The sequence below is a fragment of the Salmo salar genome, chromosome ssa14 (assembly GCF_905237065.1).
Source record: "Salmo salar chromosome ssa14, Ssal_v3.1, whole genome shotgun sequence".
Lineage (NCBI taxonomy): Eukaryota > Metazoa > Chordata > Actinopteri > Salmoniformes > Salmonidae > Salmo > Salmo salar.
In genome coordinates this window covers 46125207-46143811 of record NC_059455.1, presented here as the reverse complement: position 1 = coordinate 46143811, position 18605 = coordinate 46125207, and the positions used below count along the sequence as shown (strand labels likewise).

General features: G+C 47.6%; 1 protein-coding gene across 15 annotated transcripts in view; it reads right to left on the bottom strand.

Annotated features, from left to right (window-relative positions):
• Positions 1-18605, bottom strand: part of LOC106569653 (receptor-type tyrosine-protein phosphatase F) — a 469500-nt gene that overhangs the window by 43155 nt on the left and 407740 nt on the right. For all 15 annotated transcript variants that reach the window (XM_045694461.1, XM_045694460.1, XM_045694463.1 and 12 more), the window contains 2 exons: positions 17063-17175; positions 7796-7893 (listed from right to left, as the gene is read on the bottom strand). In XM_045694461.1, the coding sequence (XP_045550417.1) occupies positions 7796-7893; positions 17063-17175 (211 nt within the window). The remainder of the gene's footprint in view (positions 1-7795; positions 7894-17062; positions 17176-18605) is intronic.

Genomic DNA, 18605 nt, shown 5'->3' with positions numbered 1-18605 from the left:
ACAACGATGAGACAGCCTATAGGGAGGAGGTCAGAGACCTGGCCATGTGGTGCCAGGACAACAACCTCTCCCTCAACGTGATCAAGACAAAGGAGCTGATTGTGGACTACAGGAAAAGGAGGGCCGAGTACACCTACATTCACATCGACAGGGCTGTAGTGGAGCAGGTTGAGAGCTTCAAGTTCCTTGGTGTCCACATCACCAACAAACTATCATGGTCCAAACACACTAAGACAGTCTTGAAGAGGGCACGACATAGTCTATATTGACTAACCTGTACCCTCGCACATTGACTCTGTACCGTAACACCCTGTATATATCCTCCACACTGACTCTGTACTGGTACCCCCTGTATATAGTGTGTCTGTCTATCCCTGTTCTCTCCTCTCTGCACAGGCCATACAAACGCTTCACACCGCGTGGCCGCTGCCACTCTAACCTGGTGGTCCCAGCGCGCACGACCCACGTGGAGTTCCAGGTCTCCGGCAGCCTCTGGAACTGCCGGTCTGCAGCCAACAAGGCTGAGTTCATCTCAGCCTATGCTACCCTCCAGTCCCTAGACTTCCTGGCGCTGACGGAAACATGCATTACCACAGATAACACTGCTACTCCTACTGCTCTCTCTTCGTCTGCCCACGTGTTCTCGCATACCCCTAGAGCATCGAGCCAGCGGGGTGGTGGCACTGGAATCCTCATCTCTCCCAAGTGGACATTCTCTCTTTCTCCCCTGACCCATCTGTCTATCTCCTCATTTGAATTCCATGCTGTCACAGTTACCAGCCCTTTCAAGCTTAACATCCTTATCATTTATCGCCCTCCAGGTTCCCTTGGAGAGTTCATCAATGAGCTTGACGCCTTGATAAGTTCCTTTCCTGAGGATGGCTCACCTCTCACAGTTCTGGGTGACTTTAACCTCCCCACGTCTACCTTTGACTCATTCCTCTCTGCCTCCTTCTTTCCACTCCTCTCCTCTTTTGACCTCACCCTCTCACCTACTCACAAGGCAGGCAATACGCTTGACCTCATCTTTACTAGATGCTGTTCTTCCACTAATCTCATTGCAACTCCCCTCCAAATCTCCGACCACTACCTTGTATCCTTTTCCCTCTTGCTCTCATCCAACACTTCTCACTCTGCCCCTACTCGGATGGTATTGCGCCGTCCCAACCTTCGCTCTCTCTCTCCCGCTACTCTCTCCTCTTCCAGCCTATCATCTCTTCCCTCTGCTCAAACCTTCTCCAACCTATTTCCTGATTCTGCCTCCTCAACCCTCCTCTCCTCCCTTTCTGCATCCTTTGATTTTCTCTGTCCCCTATCCTCCAGGCCGGCTCGGTCCTCCCCTCCTGCTCCGTGGCTCGACGACTCACTACGAGCTCACAGAACAAGGCTCCGGGCAGCCGAGCGGAAATGGAGGAAAACTCGCCTCCCTGCGGACCTGGCATCCTTTCACTCACTCCTCTCTACATTCTCCTCTTCTGTCTCTGCTGCTAAAGCCACTTTCTACCACTCTAAATTCCAAGCATCTGCCTCTAACCCTAGGAAGCTCTTTGCTACCTTCTCCTCCCTCCTGAATCCTCCTCCCCCCCTCCTCCCTCTCTGCGGATGACTTCGTCAACCATTTTGAAAAGAAGGTTGACGATATCCGATCCTCGTTTGCTAAGTCAAACGACACCGCTGGTCCTGCTCACACTGCCCTACCCTGTGCTTTGACCTCTTTCTCCCCTCTCTCTCCAGATGAAATCTCGCGTCTTGTGACGGCCGGCCGCCCAACAACCTGCCCACTTGACCCTATCCCCTCCTCTCTTCTCCAGACCATTTCCGGAGACCTTCTCCCCTTCCTCACCTCGCTCATCAACTCATCCTTGACCGCTGGCTACGTCCCTTCCGTCTTCAAGAGAGCGAGAGTTGCACCCCCTTCTGAAAAAACCTACACTCGATCCCTCCGATGTCAACAACTACAGACCAGTATCCCTTCTTTCTTTTCTCTCCAAAACTCTTGAACGTGCCGTCCTTGGCCAGCTCTCCTGCTATCTCTCTCAGAATGACCTTCTTGATCCTAATCAGTCAGGTTTCAAGACTGGGCATTCAACTGAGACTGCTCTTCTCTGTGTCACGGAGGCTCTCCGCACTGCTAAAGCTAACTCTCTCTCCTCTGCTCTCATCCTTCTAGACCTATCTGCTGCCTTTGATACTGTGAACCATCAGATCCTCCTCTCCACCCTCTCCGAGTTGGGCATCTCCGGCGCGGCCCACGCTTGGATTGTGTCCTACCTGACAGGTCGCTCCTACCAGGTGGCGTGGCGAGAATCTGTCTCCGCACCATGCGCTCTCACCACTGGTGTCCCCCAGGGCTCTGTTCTAGGCCCTCTCCTATTCTCGCTATACACCAAGTCACTTGGCTCTGTCATATCCTCACATGGTCTCTCCTATCATTGCTATGCAGACGACACACAATTAATCTTCTCCTTTCCCCCTTCTGATAACCAGGCGGCGAATCGCATCTCTGCATGTCTGTCAGACATATCAGTGTGGATGACGGATCACCAGCTCAAGCTGAACCTCGGCAAGACGGAGCTGCTCTTCCTCCCGGGGAAGGACTGCCCGTTCCATGATCTCGCCATCACGGTTGACAACTCCCTTGTGTCCTCCTCCCAGAGTGCTAAGAACCTTGGCGTGATCCTGGACAACACCCTGTCGTTCTCCACTAACATCAAGGCGGTGACCCGATCCTGTAGGTTCATGCTCTACAACATTCGCAGAGTACGACCCTGCCTCACACAGGAAGCGGCGCAGGTCCTAATCCAGGCACTTGTCATCTCCCGTCTGGATTACTGCAACTCGCTGTTGGCTGGGCTCCCTGCCTGTGCCATTAAACCCCTACAACTCATCCAGAACGCCGCAGCCCGTCTGGTGTTCAACCTTCCCAAGTTCTCTCACGTCACCCCGCTCCTCCGCTCTCTCCACTGGCTTCCAGTTGAAGCTCGCATCCGCTACAAGACCATGGTGATTGCCTACGGAGCTGTGAAGGGAACGGCACCTCCATACCTTCAGGCTCTGATCAGGCCCTACACCCAAACAAGGGCACTGCGTTCATCCACCACTGGCCTGCTGGCCCCCCCTACCTCTGAGGAAGCACAGTTCCCGCTCAGCCCAGTCAAAACTGTTCGCTGCTCTGGCACCCCAATGGTGGAACAAGCTCCCTCACGACGCCAGGACAGCGGAGTCAATCACCACCTTCCGGAGACACCTGAAACCCCACCTCTTTAAGGAATACCTAGGATAGGATAAAGTAATCCTTCTAACCCCCCCCCTTAAAAGATTTAGATGCACTATTGTAAAGTGGTTGTTCCACTGGATATCATAAGGTGAATGCACCATTTTGTAAGTCGCTCTGGATAAGAGCGTCTGCTAAATGACTTAAATGTAATGTAAATGTAAATATAGCCTCCACATTGACTCTGTACCATAACACCCTGTATATAGCCTCCACATTGACGCTGTACCGGTACCCCCTGTATATAGCCTCCACATTGACTCTGTACCGGTACCCCCTGTATATAGTCTCCACATTGACTCTGTACCAGTACACCCTGTATATAGTCTCCACATTAGCTCTGTACCGGTACCCCCTGTATATAGTCTCCACATTGACTCTGTACCAGTACCCCCTGTATATAGTCTCCACATTGACTCTGTAACAGTACCCCCTGTATTTAGCCTCCACATTGACTCTGTACCAGTACCCCCTGTATATAGCCTCCACGTTGACTCTGTACCGGTACCCCCTGTATATAGCCTCCACATTGACTCTGTACCAGTACCCCCTGTATATAGCCTCCACATTGACTCTGTACCGGTACCCCCTGTATATAGCCTCCACATTGACTCTGTACCGTAACACCCTGTATATAGCCTCCACATTGACTCTGTACCGTAACACCCTGTATATAACCTCCACATTGTTATTTTATTGTTGCTCTCTTTTGTTATTTTTATTTTTTACTTTAGTTTATTTAGTAAAAAAATTCTTAACTCAAGATTTTTCTTAAAACTGTATTGTTGGTTAAGGGCTTGTAAGTAAGCGTTTCCCGGTAATGTCTACACCTGTTCTATTTGGCGCATATGACAAATCAAAGTCTTTGAGGATACCAGGTGAGAGACTCAGAAAATAACTGTCTTCTCCCATTCTGATGTGTATACTGTAATACTCTGTCTCCTCCCATTCTGATGTGTATACTGTAATACTGGGTATGGTCCATTCTGATGTGTATACTGTAATACTGGGTATGGTCCATTCTGATGTGTATACTGTAATACTGGGTATGGTCCATTCTGATGTGTATACTGTAATACTGGGTATTGTGTATACTGTAATACCGGGTATGGTCTATTCTGATGAAGGCCATTTAAACCTTTTCCTCAGAGGACGATATGAAGAAACAACTTTCTCCTTCACAGTAAACAAAGCGAGTCTGTTACGGAGCTGAGGCATAAACAGCCAGGTAGTGAGAGATGATTTACATGGAATCACTGACGAGCAGCACCACACAGCCAGCTTGTCTGTCAGCCGCCTACCTGCCTGTTCGTTAAGGAACATTTTCATTTTGCAGTCAAAACATGTCGCGGGCGTTCAACACGTTTTGAGAAAACAGCGAAGAGCGGGCATGCTAGACGGACAACTTCTGGTAAACAAAAGAGACAGCGCCAAGCCAGTACAACTCTCTCTGACAGGCTGGAGAGGAGAGGAGGGAGGAGGGGAGGAGAGGAGGAGAGGGGAGGAGAGGAGAGGAGGAGAGGGGAGGAGAGGAGAGAAGAGAGGAGGAGAGGAGAGAGGAGGAGAGGAGAGAGGAGGAGAGGAGAGAGGAGGAGAGGAGAGAGGAGGAGAGGGGAGGGGAGGAGGAGGGGAGGAGAGAGAAGGAGAGGAGAGGAGGAGAGGTGAGGAGGCGAGGGGAGAAGACAGGAGGAGAGGAGAGAAGAGAGGAGGAGAGGAGGAGAGGAGAGAAGAGAGGAGGAGAGGATTGGAGAAGGGAGGAGAGAAGAGAGGAGAAGAGGAGGAGAGGAGAGAAGAGAGGGGAGGAGGGGTGAGAAGAGAGGAGGAGAGGGGAGGAGAAGAGGAGAGGGGAGGAGAGGGGAGGAGGGGAGAGAAGGAGAGGAGAGGTGAGGAGGAGAGGAGAGGAGAAGAGAGGGGTGAGAAGAGAGGAAGAGAGCGTTGGATGTAGATAATGATAGAACTATAAGTGCAGGCTAGACGGCAGGAGATCTCTTCCACAGGGAGAAAACAGCCTGTCTGGGTGAGATGGAGCCTGTGTAGCTACACGTTATGATTGACACACTATGCTCATTATAGCAAGAGTACTGTACCCTGGATGAAGCAAGCATCAGCCTGCCAATCATCCCTACAGTCCTATACTACTATACCTGGGAATCAGCCAGCTACAACTATAGATAGACAGACATTCTCTCTATGGGGCTCCCGAGTGGCACAGCGGTCTAAGGCACTACATCTCAGTGCTAGAGGTGTCACTACAGACACCCTGGTTCGATTCCAGGCTGTATCACATCCGGCCGTGATTGGGCGGCGCACAATTGGCCCCAGCGTTGTCCGGGTTTGGCCGACGTATGGCCGTCGTTGTAAATAAGACTGACTTGTCTAATTAAATAAAGGTTAAATAAAAAATCCTGGCATCAAGAGATATCCATTCCACTTAGAATACAAAACTAGAATTGTATTGTTAATGAATGTTAGGAGGATAGTTAGCCTAACTCTGTCCATGTAGGATTCTGATCCAACACAACCTATATTACCCTGGATCAGCCAGTCCAAACCATCTAGACTGACCCTGGATCAGCCAGTCCAAACCATCTAGACTGACCCTGGATCAGCCAGTCCAAACCATCTAGACTGACCCTGGATCAGCCAGTCCAAACCATCTAGACTGACCCTGGATCAGCCAGTCCAAACCATCTAGACTGACCCTGGATCAGCCAGTCCAAACCATCTAGACTGCATTCAAAACCTGTCTAGGTAAAAGTAGTGCACGAATGATGTAGTGTCTGTTTGTCTCTAGAAGACCCTCCCATGCATGATGAGAGACCCGGGCCGGCATACAGCACCAGGACAGGAACAGCCAGGGCCTATCCAGACTGTGTACCCAGGGGGAGGGACGTGCACAGCGGGAACAGCCAGGACTTATCCAGACTATGTATCCAGGGGGAGGGAAGTGCACAGCGGGAACAGCCAGGGCCTATCCAGACTATGTACCCAGGGGGAGGGTAGTACACAGCGGGAACAGCCGGCGAACGTGACAAACCGGCCGAGTGGCGCCACGCTGCCTCCCCTGGCACCGCCGTGGACGCTCACACACACACACACACACACACACACACACACACACCATCTGTGCCACAAGGGAGGGGGTCTTCCTTGACTAGAGGAACTGAGGGAACAGACATGACTGACTTGAGGATGCCTCCCAAAATGGCACCCTATTCCCTATGTAGTGCACTACTTGGGGAATAGGGTGCCATTTGTGACTGAATATCTTCCCTTCTTTCCCTCTCTATTCCCCTGTCTCTATCCCAGTCCCTCTCTATTCCCCTGTCTCTATTCCAGTCCCTCTCTATTCCCCTGTCTCTATCCCAGTCCCTCTCTATTCCCCTGTCTCTATCCCAGTCCCTCTCTATTCCCCTGTCTCTATTCCAGTCACTCTCTATTCCCCTGTCTCTATCCCAGTCCCTCTCTATTCCCCTGTCTCTATTCCAGTCCCTCTCGATTCCCCTGTCTCTATCCCAGTCCCTCTCTATTCCCCTGTCTCTATTCCAGTCCCTCTCGATTCCCCTGTCTCTATCCCAGTCCCTCTCTATTCCCCTGTCTCTATTCCCCTGTCTCTATCCCAGTCCCTCTCTATTCCCCTGTCTCTATTCCAGTCCCTCTCTATTCCCCTGTCTCTATCCCAGTCTCTCTCTATTCCCCTGTCTCTATTGCAGTCCCTCTCTATTCCCCTGTCTCTATCCCAGTCCCTCTCTATTCCCCTGTCTCTATTCCAGTCCCTCTCTATTCCCCTGTCTCTATTCCAGTCCCACTCTATTCCCCTGTCTCTATTCCAGTCCCTCTCTATTCCCCTGTCTCTATCCCAGTCCCTCTCTATTCCCCTGTCTCTATCCCAGTCCCTCTCTATTCCCCTGTCTCTATCCCAGTCCCTCTCTATTCCCCTGTCTCTATCCCAGTCCCTCTCTATTCCCCTGTCTCTATTCCAGTCCCTCTCTATTCCCCTGTCTCTATCCCAGTCCCTCTCTATTCCCGTCTCTATTCCAGTCCCTCTCGATTCCCCTGTCTCTATCCCAGTCCCTCTCTATTCCCCTGTCTCTATTCCAGTCCCTCTCGATTCCCCTGTCTCTATCCCAGTCCCTCTCTATTCCCCTGTCTCTATTCCAGTCCCTCTCTATTCCCCTGTCTCTATCCCAGTCCCTCTCTATTCCCCTGTCTCTATTCCAGTCCCTCTCTATTCCCCTGTCTCTATTCCAGTCCCACATGAACCTTACCTCCTGCTCTCCATATAGGCTTTCCTTTCTGAAAAATAGGCCACTTTAAATGCAAATGTCTAAATCTTCTCTTTTTATTTGGAAGCGAGAGAGTCACTGACGACTGATAATCCCTGAGTGTCACAGGAGAGACTGACATCCTTCTGAGAGAAGACACATTCTAGCGTTGAGGTGAACGGGTAGCTCACAGCCTGTTACGAGAAACCGTTACAGGCAGCTGAACCGGTGTCCATCGCTGAGGCGGCAATCTTACCTCGTACTCCTGCGAGAAGCGCAGGCCATCGTTGGCCTTTAGCCTCTCTATATGGTCCGCCAGATCACACACAGTGATGGGAGGGTGCTCTCTCATTCCTGATGAGAGAGGAGAGGACGAGGGGGAGGAAAAAGAGACAGAGAGAGAGAAGAGTTAGACACTGCTGTGAGCAAACGTTACCATACAAACACATACTGGTTCAACCACAGGGATAGATGACACTGCCAATGGGACCATGGGAGTGCATCGTGTTCGACAATGCATGAAGATAGACAGAGAGAGAGAGACAGAGAGAGGGCTGGATAGAGAGAGAGAGAGAGGGCTGGATAGAGAGAGCGAGAGAGAGATAGCTGGATAGAGAGAGAGAGAGAGAGGGCTGGATAGAAAGAGAGAGGGCTGGATAGAGAGAGAGAGAGAGAGAGAGAGAGAGAGAGAGAGCTGGATAGAGAGAGAAGGCTGGATAGAGAGAGAGAGAGAGAGAGAGAGAGAGAGAGAGAGAGAGAGAGAACTGGATAGAGAGAGAGAGAGAGAGAGCTGGATAGAGAGAGAAGGCTGGATAGAGAGAGAGAGAGAGAGAGAGAGAGAGAGAGAAAGGCTGGATAGAGAGAGAGTAATGGCTGGATAGAGAGAGAGAGAGAGAGAGAGAGAGAAGGCTAGATAGAAAGAGCTGGAAGCTGACACAGGTCTGTGACATCGTCATGCTGGGTGGGGCAGAGAGAGGCGTGGCCGTGAGGCAGTGATAACATCACATCATGAGTGACTGGACTGAGCATGCTCCATGTGGAAGCAGGAAGCAGACATGTCCCTGACCTCTCAAAATTACTGTAAGTTGGTGACAGCAGACATGTCCTTGTTCTTTCAAAACTACTGTAAATCGGTGACTGCAGCCATGTCCCTGACTTCACAAAACTACTGTAAGTTGGTGACAGCAGGCATGTCCCTGACCTCACAAAACAACTGTAAGTTGGTGACAGCAGGCATGTCCCTGACCTCACAAAACTACTGTAAGTTGGTGACAGCAGGCATGTCCCTGACCTCACAAAACTACTGTAAGTTGGTGACAGCAGACACGTCCCTGACTTCACAAAATTACTGTAAATCGGTGACAGCAGACATGTCCCTGACCTCACAAAACTACTGTAAGTTGGTGACAGCAGACACGTCCCTGACCTCACAAAACTACTGTAAGTTGGTGACAGCAGACACGTACCTGACCTCACAAAGCTACTGTAAGTTGGTGACAGCAGGCATGTCCCTGACCTCACAAAACTACTGTAAGTTGGTGACAGCAGACACGTCCCTGAACTCACAAAACTACTGTAAATCGGTGACAGCAGACACGTCCCTGACCTAACAAAACTACTGTAAGTTGGTGACAGCAGACACATCCCTGACGTCACAAAACTACTGTAAATCGGTGACAGCAGACATGTCCCTGACCTCACAAAACTACTGTAAGTTGGTGACAGCAGACATGTCCCTGACCTCCCAAAACTACTGTAAATCGGTGACTTCAGACATGTCCCTGACCTCACAAAACTACTGTAAGTTGGTGACAGCAGGCATGTCCCTGACTTCACAAAACTACTGTAAGTTGGTGACAGCAGACACGTCCCTGACCTCACAAAATTACTGTAAATCGGTGACTTCAGACATGTCCCTGACCTCCCAAAACTAATGTAAATCGGTGACTTCAGACATGTCCCTGACCTCACAAAACTACTGTAAGTTGGTGACAGCAGGCATGTCCCTGACCTCACAAAACTACTGTAAATCGGTGACAGCAGACACGTCCCTGACCTCACAAAACTACTGTACGTTGGTGACAGCAGGCATGTCCCTGACCTCACAAAACAACTGTAAGTTGGTGACAGCAGGCATGTCCCTGACCTCACAAAACTACTGTAAGTTGGTGACAGCAGGCATGTCCCTGACCTCACAAAACTACTGTAAGTTGGTGACAGCAGACACGTCCCTGACCTCACAAAATTACTGTAAATCGGTGACAGCAGACATGTCCCTGACCTCACAAAACTACTGTAAGTTGGTGACAGCAGACACGTCCCTGACCTCACAAAACTACTGTAAGTTGGTGACAGCAGACACGTACCTGACCTCACAAAGCTACTGTAAGTTGGTGACAGCAGGCATGTCCCTGACCTCACAAAACTACTGTAAGTTGGTGACAGCAGGCATGTCCCTGACCTCACAAAAATACTGTAAGTTGGTGACAGCAGGCACGTCCCTGACCTCACAAAACTACTGTAAGTTGGTGACAGCAGACACGTCCCTGTCCACTACTTCTGGCCAAAGCACAGCTATTCCCTGTTTTGGTCAAAAGTTGTTGAATATATAAAAATCCGTAGACCGGTGGGATCCAGACAGAAAACAGCCAGAAGTCTCAACACATCAGTCACACTGTCACTTCACTACAGCTCTAAACTCCCCGTCAGTCACCAGCAAACTTATTTCCACTTCCCACAATAGATGTCCTTACAGTGGTGGCAGGGTATAATCCTAGTAAGGGAGGGGGGTGAAAAAACACACCCTGAAAACACCCCCATGGGCCTCTAGGGATTCGTCCCAAATGGCACCCTATTCCCTTTCTAGTGCACTACTTTTGACCAGAGCCCTATGGGGGAACATAGGGAATAGGGTGCCACTGGTGACGCAGACCCTTAGATTCCTCATTCTGGGCTATTGGATGATTTATGGCTAATCTACCGACACAAATTCCCCGCGCCTCTGAACTTGGCAAGGCTCCCTCTGCACTTAAATGGATTTCTGGATTTCTGCAAACTTGCCTGATGCGTCACACATTCCAACTGTAAAGGACACACGTAGTCGTCTCTCCGAAGCGCAGAGACACGCAAAACATCAGAATGTGCCCTAAATCACACTGCAGTGAGGAGACTACCTATACACACTGTATCAATTAAATCAGGTGTTAACATGCCCTAACTGTCCAAATTCACATGCTATCTTAAATACACATGCTCTCTTAAATGCACATGCTATATTAAATACACATGCTATCTTAAACACATGCTATCTTAAATTCACATGCTATCTTAAATACACATGCTATCTTAAATTCACATGCTATATTAAATACACATGCTATATTAAATGCACATGCTATATTAAATAAACATGCTATCTTAAATACACATGCTATCTTAAATACACATGCTATATTAAATTCACATGCTATATTAAATTCACATGCTATCTTAAATACACATTCTATCTTAAATACACATGCTATATTAAATAGACATGCTATATTAAATACACATGCTATATTAAATACACATGTTTTCTTAAAGACTGTATATACCGGTTCATAGAAGATGACTTTATTGTCAATTGTCACAGAGACACTGAAATGAGTAACACTTACTCTGTTCAAGATAAATAGTACAGTACCGTAATACCATACGTCAATTATACACTGTTAAAAGGTATGCCTACCAGTATGTTACATTATAACTCTTACATTACCATGAGTGTCATTAAGGCTAAGCTAAGTTAAAGCTGGTTGAAAATGCCTTGGAGTGAAATGGGTCTTGGATGGTTTCTTATAGCCACAACACTGAGCCCTAACGTGCACTAACAGACGTAACACTGAGCCCTAATGGGTGCTAACATAGACGTAACACTGAGCCCTAATGGGCGCTAACATAGACGTAACACTGAGCCCTAATGGACACTAACATAGACGTAACACTGAGCCCTAATGGGCGCTAACATAGACGTAACACTGAGCCCTAATGGACACTAACATAGACGTAACACTGAGCCCTAATGGGCACTAACATAGACGTAACACTGAGCCCTAATGGGCACTAACAGACGTAACACTGAACCCTAATGGGCGCTAACATAGACGTAACACTGAGTCTTAATGGGCGCTAACATAGACGTAACACTAAACCCTCATGGGTGCTACCATAGCTGCAACACGGAACCCTCATGGGTGCTACCATAGCTGCAACACTGAACCCTCATGGGTGCTACCATAGCTGCAACACTGAACCCTCATGGGTGCTACCATAGCTGCAACACGGAACCCTCATGGGTGCTACCATAGCTGCAACACTGAACCCTCATGGGTGCTACCATAGCTGCAACACTAAACCCTCATGGGTGCTACCATAGCTGCAACACTGAACCCTCATGGGTGCTACCATAGCTGCAACACTGAACCCTCATGGGTGCTACCATAGCTGCAACACTGAACCCTCATGGGTGCTACCATAGCTGCAACACTGAACCCTAATGGGCAGCTAACTGCTACCACTGGCCTTCCATACCCCAGAAGAACATGGCACCATTTAGACTCATGTAACACTAGGGAGCTCTGAGACGGGGCTCCACAGCACCTTAGCATGAGGGGTTGTGTGTTTGTACGATGGAGTGTGTTTTGTGTAAGTCAGTTATTTTATGGCCATGTTATCACTTAAGCGGAGAGCACGTTAACAACTATGTACCTTAACATCTATGTACGTTAACATCTATGTACGTTAACATCTATGTACGTTAACATCTATGCTAGTTAACGTCTACGCTAGTTAACGTCTATGCTAGTTAACGTCTATGCTAGTTAATATCTATGCTAGTTAACATCTATGGAAGTTAACATCTATGCTAGTTAAGATATATACTAGTTAACAACTTTACAAGTTAACATCTATGCCAGTTAACATCTATGCCAGTTAAGATACATGCTAGTTAACGTCTATGCTAGTTAACATCTATGCTAGTTAAGATACATGCTAGTTAACGTCTATGCTAGTTAACATCTATGCTAGTTAAGATATATGCAAGTTAACATCTATGCAAGTTAAGATACATGCTAGTTAACGTCTATGCAGGTTAAGACCTTTGCTAGTTAACATCTATGCTTGTTAACATATATGCTAGTTAACATCTATTCAAGTTAACATCTATGCTAGTTAACATCTATACAAGTTAGGATCTATGCTAGTTAACATCTATGCTAGTTAACATATATGCTAGTTAACATCTATGCAAGTTAAGATATATGCAAGTTAACATCTATGCAAGTTAAGATATATGCTAGTTAACATCTATGCTAGTTAAGAGCTATGCACGTTAAGAGCTATGGTAGTTATGGTAGTTAACATCTATGCTAGTTAAGATCTATGCACGTTAAGAGCTATGCTAGTTAAGAGCTATGCAAGTTAAGAGCTATGCTAGTTAACATCTATGCTAATTAACATCTATGCTAGTTAACATATATGCTAGTTAACATCTATGCTAGTTAAGAGCTATGCTAGTTAAGAGCTATGCAAGTTAAGAGCTATGCTAGTTAACATCTATGCTAATTAACATCTATGCTAGTTAACATATATGCTAGTTAACATCTATGCTAGTTAAGAGCTATGCTAGTTAAGAGCTATGCAAGTTAAGAGCTATGCTAGTTAACATCTATGCTAGTTAACATCTATGCTAGTTAACATCTATGCTAGTTATATTATATTTCTATTCAACATAGTGGCTCAAAAAGCCTCTCACAGATGTTACTCCAGTTGCTTTGAGACCAACTTGGGATGGATACAGAGAGCCAGAGAAGAAGTCCCAAAATGGCATCCTATTCCCCCATAGTGCTTTAGAGTAAAGTAGTGGACTATATAGAGAATAGGGTGCCTCTCGGGACACAGAAACATTACATATTTCCCCCCTCTACCATCTTAGACACTGAGCCTACAAGCTTGCGGGCAGGGATGTCTGTCCATCGTGAAAGCAGTGGGAAGATGGGAGAGGGGGAGAGCGGAAGAGAGTGACTGCATATGACAGTAGGAGAGAGAACAGACTAACTTGGAGTGTTGGGACAGCGCTGAGTACTGGGACCTGTAGAGAGAAGATGAAGGAGTAATACATAAAGGAAGGAAGAAAGGAATATGAGAGGGTGAGAGAGAGAGAAACAGAGAGAGAGAGAGAAAGAGCGAGAAAGTGGGAGAGAGAGAGAAAGAGCGAGAGAGAGAGAAAGAGAGAGAGGCAGCCCTAGGGAACCCCAATACCCTGCTAGAGCCAGGACAGGACAGGAGACGTCAGCAAAGTGGTTTTTCTGTGTGTGTGTGTGTGTGTGTGTGTGTGTGTGTGTGTGTGTGTGTGTGTGTGTATGATCCATCTCAGGAACACTAGTTTTCTTCTGAGGAACGAGCATGCCTCACTGTCTAAAACCAAGAGTTTGAGCTTTTTCTCACATTTGTCTCTTTTTGTCTTAAACTCCACATTAGGACAGTGGGGGGTGTCCATAGGGAACGGACCTACACTACAGGCCAGCCCAGTACTGTACTACTGTACTTATCTTCCTCATTGGTTCTGAATGGAGCTGCCCTTGGTCTTAACAGCTGGTGGCTTGGCACAGAGGTACTAGGGATATCGACGGGATCAGAGAGGACAGGAGGGAGGACGAGAGACCTCTTCTGTACTAAGCCTTGTTTAATTCCTGAGCAGGGTCCAAAGGGGGTTAGTGTGTGTGTGTGTGTGTGTGTGTGTGTGTAATAACCTCAGAGAGCGAGGGAGTGACAGAGGGATGACATTTTCTCTCAGCTTCATTGTTCACTCTACCTCTCACCTTGGCATCAGACAACAACAGTCATTACCAGTGACGGAATGAAAGAGCTCAAGCGGAAAGAGGGGGAGGGAGAGGAGGAGAGGGAAGATGAGAAGAAGGAGAGGGGGTGAGAGCGGGTTAAGAAGAGATTGAAGGAGAGAAAAATTGTAGGGGAGGAGAGAGGAAAAGGAGAGGAAGGAAAATTTTGAGGAAGGGAGGGGATGAGAGAACAGGAGGATGAGGAGAGAAGTAGAGAAAAAGAAAGGCTGATGTGAGCCCTGTGACAACACCCTCGCTCCACTGGAGAATCCCACAATGCATTGGGAATCTGTATTCAGCACACAGCTCTCAGCAGCCCCACCATTATCAAATTGCATGAGAGAGCTAAGCTGTGTCCCGAATGGCTTCCTGTTACCTATGTAGTTCACTCGGTTTGACCAGGGCCCATAGGGCTTTATGGGTAATAGGGTGCCTTTTGGGCCACCCCTAGTCAGGGTTTTGTTTGCCTCCAAACTATTTCTATTGAACAGTGGTCAGAGTCTTAGCAAAGCGTATAATAGTGTGTGGGTTTGAAGATGATCTGTATTCTAGTCAGAAGGAGAAAGTACAGGGTAGCCTGATGACTTCCGCTGCTCTGTCGTTCGTTACATACTTCAGTCTGAGACAGTCATCGTTGAAGTTGTTTTGTGGTGACTAGGGGTGTTGTACAAAACAAAGTTAACTAACGTCTGTGGGCGTGACGTAGCGTTTGGCCCGGAGCAAGGAGTCTGGGTAGTCAGGTAAGCTGTGCTGCAGGCTGAAATCTCCTTCTGTACAGATCTCAGAATAAAAGCTTGTTCCTACACTCTCTGAATAAAAGCTTGTTCCTACACTCTCAGAATAAAAGCTTGTTCCTACACTCTCTGAATAAAAGCTTGTTCCTACACTCTCTGAATAAATGCTTGTTCCTACACTCTCAGAATAAAAGCTTGTTCCTACACTCTCTGAATAAAAGCTTGTTCCTACACTCTCAGAATAAAAGCTTGTTCCTACACTCTCAGAATAAAAGCTTGTTCCTACACTCTCAGAATAAAAGCTTGTTCCTACACTCTCATAATAAAAGCTTGTTCCTACACTCTCAGAATAAAAGCTTGTTCCTACACTCTCAGAATAAAAGCTTGTTCCTACACTCTCAGAATAAAAGCTTGTTCCTACACTCTCAGAATAAAAGCTTGTTCCTACACTCTCAGAATAAAAGCTTGTTCCTACACTCTCTGAATAAAAGCTTGTTCCTACACTCTCAGAATAAAAGCTTGTTCCTACACTCTCAGAATAAAAGCTTGTTCCTACACTCTCTGAATAAAAGCTTGTTCCTACACTCTCTGAATAAAAGCTTGTTCCTACACTCTCAGAATAAAAACTTGTTCCTACACTCTCAGAATAAAAGCTTGTTCCTACACTCTCAGAATAAAAGCTTGTTCCTACACTCTCAGAATAAAAGCTTGTTCCTACACTCTCTGAATAAAAGCTTGTTCCTACACTCTCAGAATAAAAGCTTGTTCCTACACTCTCAGAATAAAAGCTTGTTCCTACACTCTCAGAATAAAAGCTTGTTCCTACACTCTCTGAATAAAAGCTTGTTCCTACACTCTCAGAATAAAAGCTTGTTCCTACACTCTCAGAATAAAAGCTTGTTCCTACACTCTCAGAATAAAAGCTTGTTCCTACACTCTCTGAATAAAAGCTTGTTCCTACACTCTCTGAATAAAAGCTTGTTCCTACACTCTCTGAATAAAAGCTTGTTCCTACACTCTCTGAATAAAAGGTGTTATGTAGAATCTAAAAGGGTTCTTCTGCTGTCCCCAATGACTGTATGTATATATGAATGGACAAGGCCATTGATCACGTGACACCACTCATTCCTATGTGAAGACTCAATAGCTCATTGAAGCCAAATGAAGTGGGTTAAGATGGCGTCTCATGGAGACATATAACATGCGCAGTTTGAGCTAATCCAGGAAGTGATGTTGCAGGCTAGCTCAGTGCTGCCCCCTCTCATTGACTATTTCAAGTTGAAGGCCGATGAGGGGCAGTGCAGGCTGCCATTATCATCTAAATTACCCTTATTACTTAGTCTGTGTGTGATTTTAAAATAAATCGCTTCCAGGACATACATCTGGTGTAGCAGAAGCAATTATGAGGCTGGACATTTTTTCCCCATTCACTATAATGGGGGATCCTGTTTTCTGCCAACAATGCCTGCAGTACCGCTGTCGGCCATAAACTTCCAAGGTTTCAAGGAGAGGGGGCAGTTGGTTCTCCCCTAGGGTGTCCCCATAGGAGAACCCTTTGACGAAACCCTTTTGGTTCCAGGTTATAGAACCCTTTTTGGGGTCCATGTAAGACCTTTTCCACAGAGGGTCCTACATGGAACCCTGAAAGAACGTGAGGACAGCCGAAGACACCTTTTATATGAGACAGCAGCGTAGTAGAGTGGTCCTCACACTGAGCTGCGTTACTGTGGACAAACTACTGTACCTCATTGGGTGGGTTGGTGGGGGGGTGCTTTGTGTATGTGTGTGTCTGTGAGTGTGTGTGCGCACGTGTTGGTGTGTATGTTTGTTTGTTTAGTAGTGTCTACGTGCACATCTGTGTGTGTGTGTGTGTGTGTATGTGTGTGTGTGTGTGTGTGTATACAGTACCTGGTGTCTGGTAGTTGAGTCGTCTCATCTCTACGGGGTCTGAAGAGTTGCCCAGCAGTGAGTCCTTCACCCCTCCTGAGTGGTCATCTTTGGGGAGGGGAGATGCTCGCTTCCTATAGAGGGGGGGGAGCAAGAAAGGCTTATTAACCATGATCACAACTACTATCACACACAGAAATAATGAAGGCCAGTTGGAAAGAGACTGTGTTCTCTCATGAATGCTGCTTGTTAGAGATACCACTTTCTTCTTTAGGAGATAGGGGAGATGGCCTACCTATCGCTGAATTAATTTATAGTGTGTGTGTGTGTGTGTGTGTGTGTGTGTGTGTGTGTTGGGAAAGATGGCCTATCTACCGCTGAATTAAATTTGAGAGACATGAATGCCTGCTTTCTCCACATGTCATCTGGGCACTGACGGAGGTCTGTAGAGAAACGCCGTGACAGCTGGAGTGAATGTGTGTGTGTCTACTAAACAGTCTGTCTAGGGAGAAACAGGCAGACGGTGTAATTAACTCATCAGCTGGGTGGCACAACACTGGATAATTATGGTGTGTAGCCTACACCTGCACCAAGATATAGCCTGAGCTATAAAGACCCAGACTAACCCCTCCCTATACCCCACTATACCCCAGACTAATCCCTCCCTATACCCCAGACTAACCCCTCCCTATACCCACTATACCCCAGACTAACCCCTCCCTATACCCCAGACTAATCCCTCCCTATACCCCACTATACCCCAGACTAACCCCTCCCTATACCCCAGACTAATCCCTCCATATACCCCACTATACCCCAGACTAACCCCTCCCTATACCCCACTATTCCCCAGACTAACCCCTCCCTATACCCCACTATACCCCAGACTAACCCCTCCCTATACCCCACTATACCCCATACTAACCCCTCCCTATACCCCACTATACCCCTCCCTATACCCCACTATACCCCAGACTAACCCCTCCCTATACCCCACTATACCCCAGACTAACCCCTCCCTATACCCCACTATACCCCAGACTAACCCCTCCCTATACCCCAGACTAACCCCTCCCTATACCCCAGACTAATCCCTCCCTATACCCCACTATAACCCAGACTAACCCCTCCCAATACCCCAGACTAATCCCTCCCTATACCCCACTATACCCCAGACTAACCCCTCCCTATACCCCACTATACCCCAGACTAACCCCTCCCTATACCCCACTATACCCCATACTAACCCCTCCCTATACCCCACTATACCCCAGACTAACCCCTCCCTATACCCCACTATACCCCAGACTAACCCCTCCCTATACCCCACTATACCCCAGACTAACCCCTCCCTATACCCCACTATACCCCATACTAACCCCGCCCTATACCCCACTATACCCCAGACTAATCCCTCCCTATACCCCAGCCAATACTCCATACTAACCCCTTCCTATACCCCAGCCTATACTCCAGACTAATCCCTCCCTATACCCCAGCCAATAATCCATACTAACCCCTCCCTATACCCCACTATACCCCATACTAACCCCTCCCTATACCC